This window comes from Talpa occidentalis, unplaced genomic scaffold, assembly GCF_014898055.3.
Source record: "Talpa occidentalis isolate TD23 unplaced genomic scaffold, MPIMG_talOcc4v2.1 talOcc4.14, whole genome shotgun sequence".
NCBI lineage: Eukaryota > Metazoa > Chordata > Mammalia > Eulipotyphla > Talpidae > Talpa > Talpa occidentalis.
The window spans coordinates 31,130,387-31,151,650 of record NW_023601433.1 but is presented as its reverse complement, the minus strand read 5'-3'; the positions used below and the strand labels follow the sequence as shown (position 1 = coordinate 31,151,650).

Below are 21,264 nucleotides of genomic sequence, written 5' to 3'. Positions count from 1 at the left end.
TATGTATAGTGCTGTCAAAGTTTAGCAGTAAACATGATAGGGAGGATAGAAATGAGTGGAATGGAGAATTGGATTATGCAGTAGTAACACTTTAGGATTTCTGAGACCTACATAACCTCTACTCTACATTTCAAGGAAAGGAAGCAGAGATAACCTGCTCCCTGTGGAAACTGATTCATCAATAGACATAGGAGGCATTTACATGTTCTCTTTGTTGTGGGACTAGTTATGAGGCGACATACGAGTGTCACCATGAAAAACATTTTGTGTTTTTTATGAAGAGGTTGTTAAATTTCCTCTTTTAAATGGGGACATGAAATAATCCCTTCAAACCCCCCCCCATTTGGAAAACACTAAAACTATGGAATTTTAACAGAGCATATTTAATGGGAGCACACATCTGTGCAATCAGATATTGGTAGACCCAAAGAGCCAGGTATTATCCTTTGGGTACTGAATTGCCTTCATTATGGCACTGTGGATATTGTCTAGGTTGATTTAAGTATTTGGGGGGGTGAAAGCAGAGACAATGATATAAAACACTTTACCTCAATAAACATAATTTGAAAGAAAAGGACCTCTGGGGTGATTTCTTTTTTTAAATAGTGAGCACTATTTACCCTGCGTAGTTATATGGTTATCCTACATCTATTAGAGCTATATCATAACTATAATTATATAGTTATCCTATATCTGTTAAGACATCTTTCCTAACATGTTGTCCACATACTCCATTTTTTTATTCCTAAATTTTGTTCATAAATTAATTTGAAATCTAAGCTATTAAAAAAAAGTCCCAACGGGCCTCCCCGGTGGCACAGCGGTTGAGCGCTGGGTTACGAAGCTGCCCGCAGCCTCTGCAGCGCCGGTTCGATCCCTGGCTGCTCCCCGGCCACCAGAGGAGGGTCCCGCATGGGGCGCAGACCTCTCCTGCCGCCTGCTGCTCCCCTCAGCAGTGTGCTTCAGTCCTTCTGCCTGCTCTGCTCCCCTCTCTGACTATACCCAGTGCTTGTATAAATAAATAAAATAAAAATAAATAAATAAATAAATCTTTAAAAAAAAAGAAGTCCCAACATTTACCTTCTGGATGTTTAGATCTCTAGTTATATAAGAATATGTGTGTAATATAACTATCAATCCATTATAATAGAAAGTCTAGAACTAGTATTATGATGACATATTAATGGTTTGAGACAGTTTTATTTAATTCAATTCACAGTGAGGACAATTAGCATTGTGTTTTGATGCATTGTTTCTGATGTGTCTTTTCGTTTTTTGTTTTAGATTGTGCTACCTCCTCACCTCGAGAGGATAAGAGAAAAACTGGCAGAGAATATCCATGAACTCTGGGTTATGAATAAAATAGAACTTGGCTGGCAGTATGGTCCGGTACATGTTTTGAAATTTATTCCCAGATTCTGTTAATACATCTTCCTGAGAACTTAACTTTTTCTCACTCATTCTGCTTTGTGGTGACATGTAACAATTATATTGATTTTTTCCCTCTACACATTAGTTTTTGGACCATTTTTCTTGACTAGAGGGAATGATATTATTGGCAGGTTCATTGAAGGATGGTTTAGTTACCTAGGCAATTGAAAAATCATCAGTCTTTAGGCTGAAAGTTGTATTTTTAAATCAAGTTTAACATATACAGACAACACACATTGATTTCTAAGCCACTTAGAAAAAAATGATAATTGAAATTTCATGTGAAAACTGAAAATGGAAAGAAATAAGTCACTTTCCTTTTTCTCTTTGGTGTTTCCACTTCTTTTAGCCTCAATTGTGTGTAGCATCACGAGTCCTGTGCCAGCGTTTATAGTTGGCTTCACAAGTGAGAGAGAGGCTGAGGAACAATGATTGCATATATTTCCTAATGATTAACTTCAAAGATTTATAAATAAAATTAATAAAATTTATTTTACAAAAGTAAAAACAAAACAACTTTCTATATAATCCCAGTATATCACATACTGCTTCATAGTGGGAGCGTGGCAGTAGTTTCATTTCTATATTTCATTTCTATATTTTTATATCAGTTCGTATCCCTTAAGAAGAAAGTGGTAGCACTTATATTTGACTGATTATGGAAATGAATATATTCATCCCAGTGTAATTAGTGCATTGAACTTTAAATATAGCACATTTAGTATTAGTGTTAGTGGTAATATCATATCATCTTCCATACTCTCTGAATGTTTAAATATTTAGAACCTTGCTTTTTCACATATACTCTCACAATATATTTGCTTACATTTCCATGACTGCACACTGATTTATGTGTTATTATTTCAGTTTTTCCAGTAGGGACATAGCTCATAGAGTTGCTCAATGCCTTGGCAGCAGTCACAGAGCTGGTAAACAGAGGTACTAGCACTGATCGCCAGGTTCTCTAGCTCTAGTCTGGCCCTGCTTTTCACTACAAATGGGATCTTTTCCACTAACTTAGTAATAGGCAATTTTCAAATAGGAAAATGCCTATTTTTGTGACTAGTCCCACAAAACTAGTGACTAGTTTTGTGCTGTTTTCATTGACTTTTGGAAATTGAAGAAATATATACATGCTAAATGAAAGATTTAACCATCAATTAAAGTCAGTGTTAACAGAGATACTATAAATGTCTACATAGGCAATTGCTAGAGAAATTAAAAATGAAATTCACCATAAGATTCAAATGAGGGCAATATTTGAATTGTGGACAACATTCACCACACATTTCAAGATGAAGGGAAGATGTTTGCAGGAAGATTCAAGGAAGGAAGAGTCAAGATTTTATATAAACAAACCCATATAAAAATAACAAAACCCGTGTACTGGGCTTATGCACAAGAAAAATGGTCTCTCCTACAAACTTATGAGATTACTTAAATGATTGTGCTCTGCAGTGAACTCATAGTTTTGTTTGCTTCTTTAAAAAATAAGGAAAATACAAAATTTCATTAAGATAATAATGAATAAATTCTGGTTAAATTCAGTTCAGGTCAATATTCTTAATACTCAGTAACAACTTCTTGTTACTGCTTATGTTAAAATTGTCCTTCCAGATACTAACAGAGAACACAGTGCCTCATAGTCATCGTGCCATGGTCATCACATGTTATCCTCTATCTGTTTTGAGGCTGATTAAAGCACTATTGGGCTTTAGCACCGCGAGAATAGATGTTAAACACTTGGCTGGCAGCTGTGACTCTAGCATCTGGCACATGTCTCTGTGTGAGGAGCATGTTCAAATATTTGCTGATGGAATGAAATAGTTGTTTTCTCAGGACCTATTCTAGGAAAGGTTAGCTTCAGGTATCCTATCAGAAGATCAAATTTGGGAGAGTGTCAAATGTGCCGTAAGATTCTGCAATGTGCTGAGCAACTTAATCTGCTCAGTTGAAAAGTTTTTTTTGTTTGTTTGATTTTTTTTTTTTTTTTTGCAAAGAACTTCTATTTTCCATTGAAGAACTTTGGGATATATTTCACAAGAACATCATTCAAGAGCTTTATTTTATGGCATAGCATCAGGCAGATTCATTCAGACATTTCTCTGTCTCTTTAACATTAATTTTTTGCCTACTATTAGCCTGGTTTTTGTTTAGTAACTAGAGTCTCAGAGCTGGAAAAAACTCTCAACATAAGTAAGTTTGCCTTTTAGGGGATTCCAATTTAGTTAAGTTGCAGAAATGAAAGCAACAATAAACTAAAAGCTGTTAATAGAATAAAGATGGAATATTTTGGTCTCTTTAGAGACTCTAAGAAGGCTTTCAGGAGGAGGTAAATATTCAATTTAAGACATTTAGTACAAGTAACTAGCAATCAGGAGCAGGAAAATTTTATAGGCAGAGGTCCCAGCAGTGTCTGAGCAGGGAAGTGGAGATTTGCAATGACCTTTAGGTAGCTATCCATTGCCAGGTATAAAAAAGAAGGTGCTAGCAGTATGAAGGAGTAGCAGTGGGGGTCTGGTGAGGTAAACAGGAAGCTTGTTACATAGGGATTTTCGCAGAATATGGTTTACTCTGTAGAGAGGGTAAAAAGCATTGAAGAATGTTTAGGAGGGAGGTTGCATGCTTAAATCTATGTGATAGAAAGAAGCTGTGCTGTTAGTGTGGAAGAACAGTGAGCTTGGAGAAAGGAATAGGGTCAGGGAGAGTGTTCATGTGGCCCAGATGAAAGCTATTGAGTCTCCCAACTGTGTGCGGGGCAGTGAACACTAAGTGACATGATTGTAGAAAATGTTACAGAGTTCGGGTATAGGTTATAGGCAAGAGAGGAAAGGAAATCTAGGTAGATTTATGGGTTTAGTTTGGACACTTGGGATGCTGATGTCAGTTATTCTGCTGTACAGAGTAGGGGGAAGTGGAACTTAGCATAAATGGCAACTAAATCATCAGCAGTTGGATATGTTCATTCTTCTTTATTTAGAACTTAGTGTTAAATTTGGTACCTCTACATTTCACTTTCACAATTACACATTCAAATAAGTATGTATAATATATGCTTTTGAGTAAATCCTTTGCTTATTTTCACCAGAAAGAAAAGAATACATATCTTAATTTTCGTTGACAGCTCCTGAGGACTTGAAAACCCTTGCTTGTGTTTGCATCCTTTTTATGTGGCATTTATAGATCCTGGTAATTATTCCCATGGAGTAATTTGTTCCATGACAGCAAATGGCTGTCACCTAGGTGCCACCAAGGCAGTAATTCCTGTGTAATTTAGGTCTTCAAGAAGATAACAAACCTAATTATTAATGCAGAGATACAGAACATCTTTCTCATTAATTCATCCCTAAAATCTTGAATTTAGTTTAGTCTGATTGCTCATGTACAGTTCCAAGGATTAATAAGAAAAATGCCAGTATTATACTGACTGATTTTGTTAAAGTAGTGGAATGATTACTGAGAGCAGGAAATAACTTACAGTGAGTGAAATGAACAGCTGGAACCAACTCAAAGAGTTGCTATTTGTGGTCATGGTGCTGTTTGATGTCACTAATCAGTTTCACTGTAAATTCATAAAATACTACACATTTAAGAAGTTATGTTGCCACAACACCCTTCTTACCCAGATTTTATCTCAGTTTACAAAACTGGTTAAATGCCTGCCACATAGGTTGTGGGTGCTGGGAATATTTCAAAGAACAAAAGACACCAAAATCCATTTTTTCTTACATTCTGGTATAGGAAGTTAGACAATAACCCAATAAATAAGGATATAGTCTGTTAGCATGTGGTAATTGTTATAGAAGGAAAAAGACAAGAAGGAGTAAGTTGGTAACTTCAAAGATTGTAATATTAAAAGAGTGAGTAGGATAAAACCTCACTGAGAAAATAAGACTTAAGCACATGCTGCAAGGAGCTGATGGGGCCAGCATGTGGGTAATCAAAGTAGAACAGGCATAGAAGCTGGAGTCTGGATAGGAAAATACAGGAAGCCAGGATAATGCCAGGTTTTACCACTGTCATTGAACATTAACGGTGCTCGTGAGATTACAGAGGAAGCTTTCTTGGGGTGAAGGTCTGGATTTTCATTCTTTGTTTTCCCCCTGCACTTTCCACCCCTCGATTGCATTACTGTTGCTCGAGTCTGCACTGAGACTATTACATGCCAGTTTCCTGTTCTGTTTCAGGTTAGAGATGACAATAAGAGACAACACCCATGCCTGGTGGAATTCTCCAAGCTGCCTGAGCAGGAACGCAATTACAATTTACAAATGTCCCTTGAAACTCTGAAGTAAGTTTCCTAACTTTATCCTAGGTTCCAGTCTGCCTTACCTGAAAGTAACAAGGAAATTGGGGAAAGGGAGAATTTTAACAGAGAAGTACATTGTTATACATCTGTGAGTTTATTTTAATTCTGGTTAGAACTTTTCATATAATGTTGGTGGATTGGTTGAATATTTGTTGGAAATTGAGTTTCCCCATGTTATTTTATGTCTTTATATTCCATATAAGTATTTCTCAAAGAGTATTCTACAGATGTTTATGGGAATTATGGGATATGAGGATTCTGTGAGTGGATACCATGCTACTAAGAGTGTTGACCTTGGAAGGGTCATGGACCTGGTCACAAATTGTTACTGTCTTATGACAAGATAAGTAAAGATGATAAGGATAAGCATTTAGGTATTTTTTTTTTAACAATGTGATGATCAATTTTATGTCTGTTGAATCTCATAATTTAAAAAACGTAGGCTTTTATTTTTGATGTCTTCATTTTGAAATTATTAGAGGATTAATTTTCACTAATTTTTATTGTAACTTACCAGAGAATCAGACAATGATGGACTAGAACTGAAAGAAAATTGGTTCTCCACCATAATTGGAGCAGTGGTCCAATATTTGTAAGATGCTAAATTAAAGTGTTTCTATTTTTATTGATACACTTTTTGGAAATTTCATGTTACTGTGTACTGTGAATATCTAAAATGAGATGAATTTCATTTTTGATATTTCCCAAACTTATTTAACCATAGCAACCTTTTTTCAGAGAGTACTTTAGGTCCATATGTCTGAGGAACATGCTTTGAGAAAACCTTTGGTAGAGTATTTACATATCATCTTGTAAAGGCAGACTTCCATTTCTATAACTTTGCTAATTGTTCTTGTGAAATCTGCCTCTTATCAATACAGATAAAAGAAGAAGATGGCATAAAATAAAGGCAGACAAGATAATTCCAAATTTTAATGTAGAAAAATTAAAAAAATATTTTTATAAGGGTTAACTTTTGTTGCCTTGCTGTTCTTGATGGTATATAGAATGTGATTTGTTCATTTGTTAGGTCATTTTTCCTAACACATACCTACTTTAGGTATGAAATAGTATTTTTTTCTTTTCATTCGTTTTGCATATACTAACAGTAAGAAATTATTTTCATTAAGACTATTTTACAAAGAATCCAGAACATAAAACTTAAACACTGTTTTAAATTCTATGATTTGGGTTCAGGTAAATGTCTTCAAAGATATGGTATTAATTATGGAAACAGACAAATGGGGCCTGAAGTAATTTAGGTATTGCTGGTAACTTAAAAGGAAAAAGAGAATATGCAAATTAAGTAATTTGAGAGCTTGTTAAAGGAAAATGATTCAAAGTTTGCCTATAGTCAGGAATGCAAAATACATAACCATATCCTATATAATTCAAATCTAGGAACTACTATTTTCCTCTGTGGTCTTGATATGATGCCTGTATATTTAGCTTAGTATTTCACAGCAGCTTATAATTTGTCCATTTTTTTAAAAGATTTATTTATTTTTATACAAGAACCAGGGTACAAGAACCAGGCCAGATGTGCGGGAGGGTGAGAGGATTCACCAGAGACTGAGTGGGGAGCAGAACAGGCAGACCGACCGAAATACACTGCTGAGGGGAGCAGCAGGCGAGACAGGAGAGGTCTGCTGCGCAGTTGGGTATCTCTGGTTGGCTGGGATCGAACCCGTGCTGCAGAGACTGAGCACAGCTTCACAGTGCTGCGCTCAACCACATGTGCCACCAGGGAGGCCCTGCATTTGTCCATTTTTCACAATAAAATCTTTTACTGAAAGGTCATGGTCTTGGATAATTTACTTAAATTTGTAGTATATTCCTTATTACTTTAGTGATTGACAGCTAAGTCAGCTACTGCAAAGGGCAAATCCTAGGAAGAGCTCACAAAGGTTTCTTCAGATTTATAGTTAATATGTTGAGCCTTTGACTGCTGCATGTAATCTAATTGCATCTAATCTCAATTCCTAACAGCTACTAGTGGCTGATTAGACTGCATGGACCATGGTGCTATACTGATGGTGAATACTAATGACTTTTCACTAGCTAATTGTTTATGTTTTGTGGTTTTGGGATGATATGTTTTCACCTATTTCTTTTAAACAAAATTAGGGAGAAGAGAACCCCACTTTTAAAGAATCCATGCTATGTCCAATTCTAGCTTAGAGAAAACACAGTACCTTCTCTCTGCTTTTCCTTCATTCACTTGTTTAGTTGGTTGGCACCAGAGAAGAGTAGTTAAAAAACAGGGGCTTTGGAGTTGGATGTATTCAAGGACTTGTTCCTCCAAAAGGAATCTTAGATTTTCTAAACCTAAGATTTTCTTCCATTAATAAAATGGGGATCAAAGCGCATTTATTTTTATGGAATTGTTCTGAGCACTAAATGATACAATTTTGATAAAGCTTTAGCACTGTATGTATGATGGAGGGAGTTCAATCTTTTAAAATATATTATGTGAAGGATCACCAATTTTATTCATTTAAATCCTGAAGAGTGCCAACTAAATAAGCAAAAGGTTATTACAGATTGCTCTTTATTTTGTGTTCATGGGTAATTTACATGAACATGGATTTCTAATATCCTTCTTATTGATAGGAATGTAAAATGGTGCTGCCACTTTGGAAAATAGTTTGAAAGTTTCTTGAAAACTTAAACATAAATTTACTATACAGTCTAGTGGTTCTACTCCTATATATTTATTCAAGGGAAATGAAAGCATATATACATGCAAAGATTTATATATGAATGCTCACAGAAGCTTTCACAGAAAAGTTAGACTAATTGCCTTAAACTGGGAATTGTAATAAGTGTTCATCAACTGGTGAATAGATAAAATGTGATACAGTCATACAGTGGGACACTATTTAGTAATTAAAAGACAGTAAACTGCTCATTCCCATGACAATGTGTATAAACTTTAAATACACTATGATAAGTTAAAGAAATATTCTTACTGGCACAAAATATTCTATGTTGTATGAGCCTATTTATATGAAGTGTCCAAAAAAGGAAGTCTATAGAGATAGGAAGTAGATTATTGGTTGGTAGTTGGAGTAAAGACTGTCTATATACAGACATGAGGAAGCTGATGGGCTGATAGAAATATTCTAAAACTGCATTGTAATTATGGCCACATACCCCTATATACTTATTAAAGTAATATATTAACCTTTACAAATTGCCATTTCCAACCTGAAAACTTCTAATTTTGCCTTTCTGAACTTATCATGTGAAATGAGACTTTCCTAGGCTAGAAAGTCCATTAAATGATTAAAAATACATATGAGAAATTTGTATATGATATAGGTAATATTTTAAATCAGTAAAACAAAAATTATGAACAACCGGGTATCCATCTTTGAAAACAGTTAAATCCCTACCTTAAACCATATAGCCTCTCTTTGCCCTGCCCCCTAGCCCTCAAAAAGCATAGACATTTTCCTTCAAATGACTTTATGAGTGAAAGATCTTTTCTTAAGTAGCATATAAAGCCTGACAGCATAAAGGAAAAGGTGGAAAATCTGGTTATATAAACCCATATTTAAAACTCTGCACAGAAAGAACACCATAATGAATGTAAAAAGACAACATCTAGAAAAATGTATTTGCAACTCTTATTTCAGACAATTGTAGAGCTTCTAAAATGCAACAAAGCCCAAATCTAATAGAAAAGGTAACAAAGAATATTTTGTCAGAAAAAAGGAAACACAGCTATCTCCTAAATAGATGAAAAAGGTGCTCAAATGTATTTATACTAAGAAAAAAGCAAATTATAAATACATTATAAATACAATATACCTTTTTAATTTACTAATTGACAGGTGTCAATCAATTTGATAACTGGGAAGCAGATAATGGGAATGTAAATTATTTCAAACTTGGTAGACTTTTGGCAATATTTGTCAAACTTTAAAATGTACTTTCCTCCTACCCAGTAATTATATGACTAGGAATTTGTTGTACCTTTGAAAGATATAGTACTTGTATTAAATATATGAAGTTATTCATTGCAACTTTATTTGTAATGACAAAAGACTGAGCAGAGAATTGGACAAAAACATTATGACTCATCCAGCAAGTTGTTGAGAAATGAAATAGCTTTATATGAAAAGACAGTTTGCCAAAGTTATATTGTCTGTCAAACTTATAAAGTCAAGATAACAAATTGCAGAGAACTATGTGTAGTATATACCTATATATAAGAGAAAAATCAGGGAATACACACGCACACATACACAGAGGAAAACATCTACTTTAGTATATGCATAGAGTCTAGCAGATAATTAAGAATTCTTGGCAGCTGGTGCTACCTTTCTAGAAAGAAAGGACTATGGGGGGGGGGCGCTTACTTTTCCATATATACCGTTTTATATCTTTTAATTTTCAGTGTCTTACTCCTTCAAAAATAAATAATTTATGAATAAATATTTTCCTGTTGCTTTAAAGGCAAAAAGCATCTGCATGCAAGGTGGACTTTTAAACCTGATTCCAATCTATTATGTTGTTTTTTTCTAGACATAGGTGAAGAATTATTGAAGTTAATCTCGTTTTGTTTTCCAGGACTTTGCTAGCCTTAGGATGTCATGTGGGTATGTCAGATGAGCATGCTGAAGAAAAGGTGAAAAAAATGAAGCTACCCAAGAAGTAAGTTTCCTGTCTAAGAAAATAGTAAATAGTCTGTCTAAGTAAATAGTCTGTGCAATGATTTAGTAAAATGATTCTTGATTGAGACCCAAATGTTTTGTTGATACTTAGTTATAAATTTCAGATTCAGTGTTATAAAACTTGCTATCTTAGGGGCTACATCAAGTTTATGATAAGATATCACATTGCACAGAGAGGAAACAGAGTTCAAAAAGTATTTGGGACTGTCTTGTAAACTTGTAAAATGCATCATGCATCATAACTTTAGTTGCTTTTACATAGAATGTGTTTTAGGGAAAATTCTTTTATTTATATTTTATTTTATTTTAAAATGAAAACTGGGGCAGCTAATGGTATAATAGTGATTTTTGCCTTCCCTGCTACCACCTGTCTGTGCTCCTGTTTAACACATCAAAACCTCAGCTTTCTTATCTGCAAACGGGTATTACTTAGCACTTCCTTCATAAGGAAGTTTTAGGTATAAAATGAGTAAGTGCTTAATAAATTGATATCTGTTTCATGTTATTAATTTTTCTTTATTTTAATTTAAGTCTTCAAGCCACTTTTCTGGGACCCATGCATTGTAAGTAGCAGTTCTGGGATGGTGAAAAATATCATGGAGATGTAGCCGTCCCATAATTTCCACCACTCACCCTAGATCTCAAATTAACTCAGATAATATAAAACCAAAATAGAAATAGTGTGCTGGCTATGCAAATTAAAATTCAAGCCAAGTTCTCTTGTCCAACAAAATTTTTACTCAGAAGGTACTCAAAGTTTATTAAAATTACATTAATAACTTGTCCATTTTCAGTTTCTAAATTTTTTTCTTTTAAAAGATAAAATGACAATATTAATGTGATCTGGAATTCCATTCTTGTGTAATTTGCTACTTGTCTTGAATAACAATTTTAGATCCCTTTAGCCTACCATGCCACAATCTAAAGAGTAATTTTCATTTTGACTATTGGGTCTACAGAAATGACCTGTTTCCTTATATAAACCTTAGGTGTTTTCTTGGCATATATGCTAGGAGGCTGAGTCATCACTCATTAGTTTGCCACACCCCAAGGAGTGGGTGGCAAATAAAGTGCCTTGAGTTCATGTATCAGGTTGGACATCTTGAGCCTAGCTTGCATATACCTGTTCTGGGGCAATTTGGGGCAGACCAGTACTGTTCTAGGCCAATCTTCTGTGTCCTTAGGTAGATACTACCAGAAACACAGACCATGTGGGAAGGACACTGGGTAGACTGCTTCTGAAATTCTGCACCCACATAAAGGACCCCTCCCCTCCAAAAAAAGGTCACAGGTACTGCCAAGAACTGATTTTTCATAAGATTTTGCCAAGAATTTCAGACCATTTCTGTCCCTAGATGAGTAACTTCTACTTGTGCTAGTAGTATCCATAGATCAGGGAATTATAGAACCTGCCCTGTCAGTGATTCAAAAGTGTCCCTCTATCCTGCCTTTTGTTGTTGTATTATATTTTCTGTAATCAAATCTTTAGAACGTTTATGCTCCTCACGACTGAAGGGCTTACTTACATCTTCCTTTGGGAACACCAAAAAATAGAAATAATTTGCTTACTTTGCCTTATAAGGAGCTTACACAACCCAAATTGATGCCATCCTTTGAGATATGCATCTCTGTTAACTGTTCACTCATTAATTGTCCAAGAACTGTGTGTCAGGTGTATTTTTTAAATATGGGCTGATTTTGGTGAACAAAACAAGTAAAACCCGGGATGTCATAGAGAGTGTATTTTACTAAGTGTGCCCTCAGAATAGAAAACTTCGAATGGTATACAGTATTTCTTGCTCTTATGTTCACTGCACCCCTATTCACTACAGCTATGTTATGGGAAAAGTTTAAGTATCTAAGGACAGAGGAATAGATCAAAAAAATGTGATACATGTATATGTATACACATGTAATGGAATATTACTCAGCTATAAAAAGGATGAACTCTTGCCATGCAATAGCAACAACATGGATGAAATTGAAAAGGATAATGCTAAGTGAGATAAGTCAGATGGAGAAAGTCAAAGAAATTATCTCTAAACCTGCTCTTGAATGATAAAAGAATATCCAAGATCTTAAGGAATTATCTCAAATGATAATAGATGGGAAAACATAGTCTATGATAGAAAATGTGCATATCGTTAAAAACCAATAAATGTTCCTTGTTCAACTGAAAAAAAAAAGATAAAATGGTTACAAAACAAATAAAATGTTATTTTGTTACATTTTATATATTTACATTTGAAATGACACTTCTGTGTCAAATTTTAGTGGAGTGGAGATATTTTTCACTAGGAAGATGGATTAAGTAGGACATAGTCAAAAATTAAATTAATGAATTATAAACAGAATAATGAGCCTAAATATAATGTTGAGGGTGGATATAAACATAATCTACGATGTTATATAAAGCATAACATTATTTTTGGAGCATCAAAAATGAACAAAATCATATATATTCTTATTTGATAAAACTTTAAAATCAACAGTGAAATCGTAATTATAGATCTAATTATCTCTAGGATGGAGTAAAGGCAGGAGTGTGGGATAAGGAGGCATGTATATAAATGATATAAGTAATGGTCTAATTCTTAATATGTTGGCGTATTAATGGAGTTGATTTTATAATGCTTCAAAGCATATTCTTTTGTATGTTTTATTTAAAAATAGTTTCAAAATCAAAACACATCATGACATAGGTAAATCCAATCCATATATATGTGTGTTTGTATATATACACATATAAGTGTATTTCATTTGAAATAAATATAAATGGATTAAATTACCTAGAATTGTTTGATTGGATTTCAAAAGATGATGTGTACACACACCAAAAAAATAGTGAACTATGAAGAGTGTGCTAAGGTGACAGTACCTGATGTGGGTATCCCAATATTATTTCACGTAAAAATTAATTAAAAATAATTCAGGACATAGAATAGTCGAAAAAATGAGAATGTGATGTACCAAGTAATATTGCTCAATAGGAAACTGCAATTTCTTTTTTATCTGTTGTCCTACAGAAAACAAATTAGCTCTGAGAATAAATTAGGAGACAGTCACTGTATCACTATAAAAAGCAAATAACGATATTGTGTAAATCCTCATTATGGATGCACCAAGTAGAAGAGCTTCAAGAACTCAAAAGAACAAAATAGTAAAAGATTTTCCAACAGGCAAGTGTACAATCATGGTGATAGTTTATAACAAAACTCCCAGAAATTAATATTTACAGTAGGCAAATATTTTTGAAAATATTTATTTATGCATTTTTTACATCATTGTGCATTTTGGTGCAATGTTTCATTTCTCCCTGCAGGTGTTGTCCCCATAAAATTCCCACCACCAGTGAACAGTCTCCGTAGTCTCTTGTGTTCTTCCCTCCCATTTTGATCCCTCTCCCTCCCCCTCCCCTACTGAATAGCTCTGATTTATAATTTGCCTGCTAGTTGTGTTTTTTTTTTTTTTCCTGACCCCTTGTGTGGTTTCCCTATGTTCCTTCTATAAGAGGGGTCCTACCTCAGTTAGTGAACACTGGCTTTCCTCCTCTAAGTGCTGGAAACTTCAGCTTTCTTATCTGTAAATCTCAGCTATCTGGGTTTAGAGAGACTGGGCTCCCCTTCTAGTTTCCTTTATGTCTCAACAGGTCAGGTATTTTGCTCTTTCGGTATTCCAAAGTCGGACTTTGAATATCAGAGACCTTTCTCTAAAGATTGTGATCTTTGCATTGAATTTTCAGTCTATTTTTAAAATTCAGAAGCAAAAAATGGCTTTTCTGTGTGTATTTCTTTCTTGAAATGAGCCTTTTTTGGAGCGGGGGATACCTCATAGTTTTGTTTCAAAGGGGCTATGGAATGGAGGACAGTCTTGGAGTAAAAGAAGTGGGGACAGGAGTTGGGGGGGACAGGACACATCGTCATCTTTCAATGTTATTTAGAAACAAAACAAGGAAGTCCAGCAACAGAAGAAATATATCCCTTGTCTTTTCCTGCTTTTAATTTCTACATTGAAATTTTTGTATATTTTCTGGAGAGGGGTTTTTGAATAGTCTCTCTTTTCTGTGAAAATGTCAACCCCATGTTCATTTTTAGTAGATGTGCTTCCAGCAAAACTCGTTCTTATATCTCTGATGTGCAGTCATCTGAGATTTTCCCATTTGTTCCAAGGTACTTAAAAGGCTGATTTGGTTTTGAAATTTACAGCTAGCATTCACTGAACTTGGACATAATCTTTTCATGTTTACTGCATATCTTTCACAACATAATGACTTCCAAGCTTCATTTAACTTGATTCATACTAAACAAGTAAACTTGAGAGGTGGGAGAGGCTAGGAAAAATAAAGGAAAGACTTGCTCTTTGGTATTCTTGGTATTCTGCCACATTTTAGTTGCAACACTTGAATTGGCTCTGTAGTGATATTATACTGAACATTTTTTTCAAAGTTTCATTGCAGTACCTGCTTAAAAAAAATATATGAGTCAGTGGGGAATGACTCCCAAAACTGAATTGCTTCTTAACATGACAATTCATCAGTGAGGGCAAGTGCCATCAATTTTTTGTTTACATTTTTGGTAATTTAATATAAATTAAACTAGCCATTTGCTAGCTTTGTTTGTTTCCAGGAAAAGAGGTATTTATTTAAAGGAAAAAGGAAGAAGTAAGGAAACTCATCCGTTTCTGTAATTTTTTTAATCTCATCAATTAAAAGAAGTTTAATGGCTTATGTAATGCATCAAAATACAACTAAGAACTAATAATTACAGTTGAGCTTTGATAATTTGAAAAGTGAACATGTTGAATACCTTCATTTAATTTTCTCTATATTCCTCAGAAGTTAAATTTGCAAGATGATTGATGGCAGAGAGCTTTACATATAAAAGGGAAGTAAAAACTACACTTTTTACTATATTACTCCTGCATGACTAACAGATGACTATTGTATGCTTCAAGAGCAAAGGCAAATGGAAATTGTGTTTGGAGCATTATTGGGACATTATAACACATGAGAGGGACTAATAGATTGGCAATCCCATTCTGGCAGCCTTTTCCCAGGAAGCTCAAGGAAATAGAAAATAATACATATGTCTTTAATATAAGCTGTGCATATTTTGAATTAAAATAATTACCAATGCTAATATTTTTCTCTATTGTTTGTTACATAAAATTTTACTTTCCCAGAATTATTGTAGCAATCATGCCACTATTTCTTTTAAATTTCTATAAATCTATCTGAAACTTTGATCAAAACCTTTTAGTTTCCAAGATTCATGTCAATCACATTTTATTCAAAAGCTTTGCTCTTTGTCCTTTTGCAACCAGAAGAAGATAATAGTCCATATTAGCAGCTGATTGATGTTTACGTAGTTAATTGTATTATGTATTAATAAGATGAAATGGACATTATTTGCCAAAGTACATTTATGCACTTAAAGAAATCTCATTTTGATATAACGATTTGATTCTTAGTTACTTTGTGGACATTTACTAAAAACAGAAAAAAAACCCCAGAAAAATGGTTTTTTAATTCATTTGTTGATACTACTAATTCATATTGGTCACACATTCATGAGAGCATTTTTATCACATACAGTAGGTTCAAGTCTATGAATTTCAATGATATGTGTATTTATTTTTACTATAGAAGATGATTTGAAGTACAATAATGTTGAAATATTGTTCAGGTAAAGTGGAATTAATAACTTTAATATAGTTGGATTTGTGAGTCTTTTAAAAGAACCACTTTGAATTTCAAAACCTTTCTTATACAGAGTTATAAGGAAAATAAATTATAGTCTACATTTGAAAATGAGTGTGAAATAATTATTATGCTATTTCAAGTCAGTAGGTACAACTGTGACTGCATGATTTTTCATTGCAATCACAGATTGAAGCCACTCTACTGGATAATTCTATGTAAGAAAATTTAGAAAGTATAGAGAAATACTTATGCCAATGTTATTCCACTTCATACATTAGTAAAATTATATATATATATGTCTATTTTTTTTAATATGAAAGTGTGTACTTCCTACCTGGTGCCTTTCCAAAATACCTCCCCATTGCATGAACTATTCCTGAAAAATCTACCATTAAAATCGGTTGCTGGGAAAGAATCAATACACTTCTTAGAATGCATATAACTTTCATTAGATAGCATAGGTTCTGAGAAATTATTCAGAGATTAATGTCAAAACTTTTTCATATGTGCCTCCTTGCTGAAGGTTGGAATAGGTCCAGGGACACTGGTAAGAAAGAGAAGAAAGACAAGTTTGTGTTGTTGGGCTGTGTGTGCTGGGCAATAGTGGTGCATGTCAGCAGGAAACTTAGAAATGAAGGTGGGAAGGTGGGGTAGTACAGAAGAGTGAATTCTTTATCACTGCTTCTAATACTGCTTGCAGCACATTTGTTGAACTTGGAAATTAGACTGTATTAACTTGATTACCTGTTGGTACATTTGAAATGTACTGGAAGTTCTTTATTGAAGAAAATAATTTGCAAATGAGGGCTTGTATGTACATATGCTATACTTAAAAGTTTATACATTGGACTATTTAAACATCAACATTCCATAAAATGTAATGACTTTTATAAGTTGTTAAAAAATCCCATGCTGGGAAGTCTAGAAAGATGTTGGCAGGGTGAAGACATGGGATTTGCTTCCTCCACAAATTTACAACCAAGTTGCACTTAAACAAAGACAGTTAACCTGCATGACTAAGAGTTAACTATTGTACACATCAAAAGCAAAGGAAAGATGGAAATTGTGTTTGGAGTATTGGGGCATTATAATCCATGAGAGGGTGGGACAGCTGCCATATTGAACCTCTTTGGGTTATACTCAAGTGCATATATCCACATCTGCTACTTTAAAAGCTTTGGACTGTATTGGAGGAGGGGTACACAGAGTCAGCACACAGAGAGTACACCTCTGGAAAACTATAAGAGCAAAGGTGCGGAGTGGTGATTGTCAGGATCTGCCTGTGCCTTTCCAGTGAGAATAGTTGAAGCCTAGACTGGCAGGAAGAGCCAGATAAGAGAGCACTTGTGCTTCTTCCAGAAGAAGCTAACATTTGTTGTCTGTGGTTGTGATTTGTAAAATACCTGCCTTACCTTCAAGCAGGACCAAAGCTGAGAAAACAACCCAATACTGTCATTAACCAGCGGTTGAAGCAGCAGGAGTAAGTACCCCTGGTTAAGGCTCTGTACTAGAAAAACAAAAAGAATAGTTCTTGGTTGGGTACCATGTCATAAATATAATCCCCACCCAGAACTATATCTGTTGCTTAGCCATAGCTTAGCAGTTGAAGCTGACATGAGATTGTTCAAGATGTGTTGGCTGAAGAGTTGGCCTAGGAGGTGGGGATCTCTGTCAATCCCTACTTCACAACTCACATAGCTATGGCACTGTGAGGACATTGGACCCTCAATGTTCAGTGGTAGCAACCATTCATTGTCCTGCGAGTCCTGCAGTCCTAGTGCACTTTATGGTGACCAACGCAAGAAAAATTACTTTGGGCTGGTCAACCATGGGTGAAGCTTGGAAATCACGTTGGGTGCCAGCTGTTATAGAGCAGCCCCGATTGAACTGGTTGCCTGGCTGTGGGTCCTCACCCACGTGCTTAAAAGGGACTTACTAAAACTCCACTGCAGGCACACACAAAAGGTTAATAAAAGGTTTATTTACAAGGGAAAAGGAAAGAAGGAAAATGTACAACTCAGGGAGAAAATAGGGAAATAAAGTCTTTAATGTGTCCTACCCGATCCACCGACCTGGAAACCCAAAGGCACTCTCAGAGCTGGCCGGAGGCTGCGAGCTGGCGGAGAGCCAAAATGGGGGGACACCCCCAAAGCCCACGTGTCTGTCTTTATACTCACTTGGCTGCTTAACCCCACCCTCATGTCCCAGCCACCTTCCTTTTGGTGGTGATGGGATTTGGAGTTCCCAGTGTCTTTGGCTTTGGCCTGGGGTGGAGGTGGAGTCCACAAAGCCTGTATGGAATTAGCTTTAGGACATCCTTTTCCCCCTAACAATTCTGCCCAGTTCCTGCTCACTACCCTTTACCTGCACCAGTTCTCTGGTCATCTGAACAGGTGAAGAGACATCAGACTACGAAATAGCAGACACCTCAAGATCCTGAGTAAAATACATGGGGTTATTCATAAACTGAGTGTCAATCCCATTTATCAAGACAAGGAAATAAACTCCCTATTACAACCTATGATATAAAAACCAAAAAATGAAGACAGAAGGATATACCAAATGCTATAACATAAATACCTTGAAATAAAACTTAACCCAGCAGAACTTGAGAATATGCCCTTTGAATTAAGAAAAACAATGTATAATCAAAAACAGGACCATAATAAAGATAGAGGAAAAAAAGACTACGGCAAATAAAAAGAATGGATCTAAAATTACTATCACTGAATTAAAAAAAAAATAACAGAGGGTCTCAGCAGTAGAAATATGCAAGTAATGGTTAGGGTCAGTGAACTTGAAGGCACAGTGGCATTGAGCATTCAACATAGAAAAAAAAATTACAAAAAATGAAAATAGTAGAAATACCATTTGGGATACCCTCAAGATGAATAAATTTGTGTTATGGAGCTCTCAGAAGGAGAAGAGAAAGATAAGACATGGAAAAAATTGCTGAGAACCATCTCAAGTCCAGAAACTGAACCAGACAATCTGATCAAAGAGGCTCCAAGAGTTCCAAACAAAATAATACAGGCTGACATGATCCAAGACACATTATAATTAAATTGTTGAAGACTAATGACAAGGAAATAATACTAAAAACATCAGAAGAAAGAAGAGTAACTTATAAGAGAATGCCTATCAAACTGCCCATAGACTTCATAGTAGAAACCTTAAAGACAAGAAGGAAATGTCAGGACATATTTAAATTAGCCAACAATGATTTTCCACCTAGAACATTTTATCCTTCCTGTCATTTAACCTAGAAGGAGGGAAGACTCCCAACAAATGCTTCAGTGACTACGCCTGAGGAGGGAACTCCTATATTGTCAAAACAGTAGCAAGGATGCAAAACAATACTTTAATAACAATAAATTTAATTTTTAAAAAAGACCCCCAGCAAGTGCTATAGAGGATGCAGAGAAAGGGGAATCCTATTACATGTTGGTGGGAATGTAAACTGGTATAGCCATTTTGGAAAGTGTTCTGAATTCACTTACAAAACTAAAGATGGTAGTACCATATAACCCAGCAATCCCCATGCTTGGACGTCTGTCTAAATATGAAACCATTACCTCAAAAACTTATATGCCTTGCAATGTTACTGCAGTACTGTATGCAATAGCTAGGATGTGGAAACAATCTAAATGTTCATCAATAGAAGATTGGATCAAGAAAGTGTGTTGTATTCATACTATGGAATAATACTCAGCCATCAGGAAAGACACGATTTTGCCATGTACAGCAATATGGAAGGAATTTGGGAAATACAGGTAGCAACATAAATCAGAATGACAAAGACATATACTGGGCATTTATATAGTGGAAAATTTGACAAAGCAAAAGATAATTTTAAAAATTAGTGGAAACTAATAAATGAAGGGAAGTTTCTGAGGTTGAGAGGGAGGTGGAGGAAGAAAGGGTTAAAAGTGTATAAAGTATAGAGGTGGGGAAAAATCAAAAAATTTGAATACCTGAGTTTTGCCTTCCCAAAATTCATGATATACTTGTAAAAAAATTAATCTCATGTGTTTTCTCTATTTAAAAAAAGCAAGAAAAAAATATTGTTAATTACCCAAACATGTAGAGTTCTGATTTAAAATAGAACAAAATTTCATGTCTAAAATATAGCTTGTGTATGTAAATTGGGTGACATAAGGCAGTAATTACCCATAATTGTTGCAATTGCCAGACCAATCTAATCTTAAACAAAACAAAATATTTCTAATTTTTTTCTGTGTACATAAATCATTTATAAATTGTGAGATGTCTTATAATGATATAGGGGTAATTAAGTAAATGCAACTTTGTTCAACCTTAGAAACAACTGCTGTGATTCATTGATTCATTCGATGATTTTTATTGAATGTCTACTAAGTATCAGCACTATTCTCAATTCTAGGGATATCCTGACAGTCAGAATTCCCACTTTCAAGAAGTTTACTTTGTAATGATGATACTCATAGCCCAGAATAAGTGGAAGGAGAAATATGACTTGCAACATTATCTTAAAAGAATATTTTCTCAAATCCTGATAGTTTTAAGTTAACATAATTACTGGTGAATTTTCTTTGTATCGAAGAATCTTTGAGATGAAGATGCATGTATCTTTGAATTAACTTGGCTAATAAAGGTAATTCTTTCAAAAACTATATATTAAAGGCTGCTATCTGCTGGGCACGGTTTTAAGTATGATGACAATTAGCAAAATGGATCAAAAACAGACCTTAACCTCAAAGCACGCTAGATTATGGAACATACAATAATGGCAGAGGAGTGAGAGAAAAGCAGTTATAATAGAGGCTTTGTGCCAATCTTAGTAGTTAAATAGAATGAACAACTCATTTCATTGTGCTTCTGCAGGAAGCAGGGTAGTACACTTGCCTTATATTTATGTGTTGACTTTTTTATATTTCCAGTTTTATATTCTTACAAAAGATTATAACTTATACTCTTTTTAGTATCTTCTCTCTTCAGCTGCGAGTGTAGTGATAGTTTCTGGTAAGCATGCTCCAAAATCCAGGCTGTAACAACATTTTAGATGATTATATACCTGGGATTTCCTAGTCTCTACCTTATTTAGAGAATTCCTAAATTATGAAACTATAGATGGCAATCAGGGAGTAATTTATAAATGTGTT

The 21,264-nt window shown here is 34.7% G+C and overlaps 1 protein-coding gene across 1 annotated transcript in view; it reads left to right on the top strand.

Annotated features, from left to right (window-relative positions):
- Positions 1-21,264, top strand: part of RYR2 (ryanodine receptor 2) — a 697,569-nt gene that overhangs the window by 413,833 nt on the left and 262,472 nt on the right. The window contains exons 22-24 of the mRNA XM_054694896.1: positions 1,285-1,389; positions 5,619-5,722; positions 10,319-10,402. Of these exons, the coding sequence (XP_054550871.1) occupies positions 1,285-1,389; positions 5,619-5,722; positions 10,319-10,402 (293 nt within the window). The remainder of the gene's footprint in view (positions 1-1,284; positions 1,390-5,618; positions 5,723-10,318; positions 10,403-21,264) is intronic.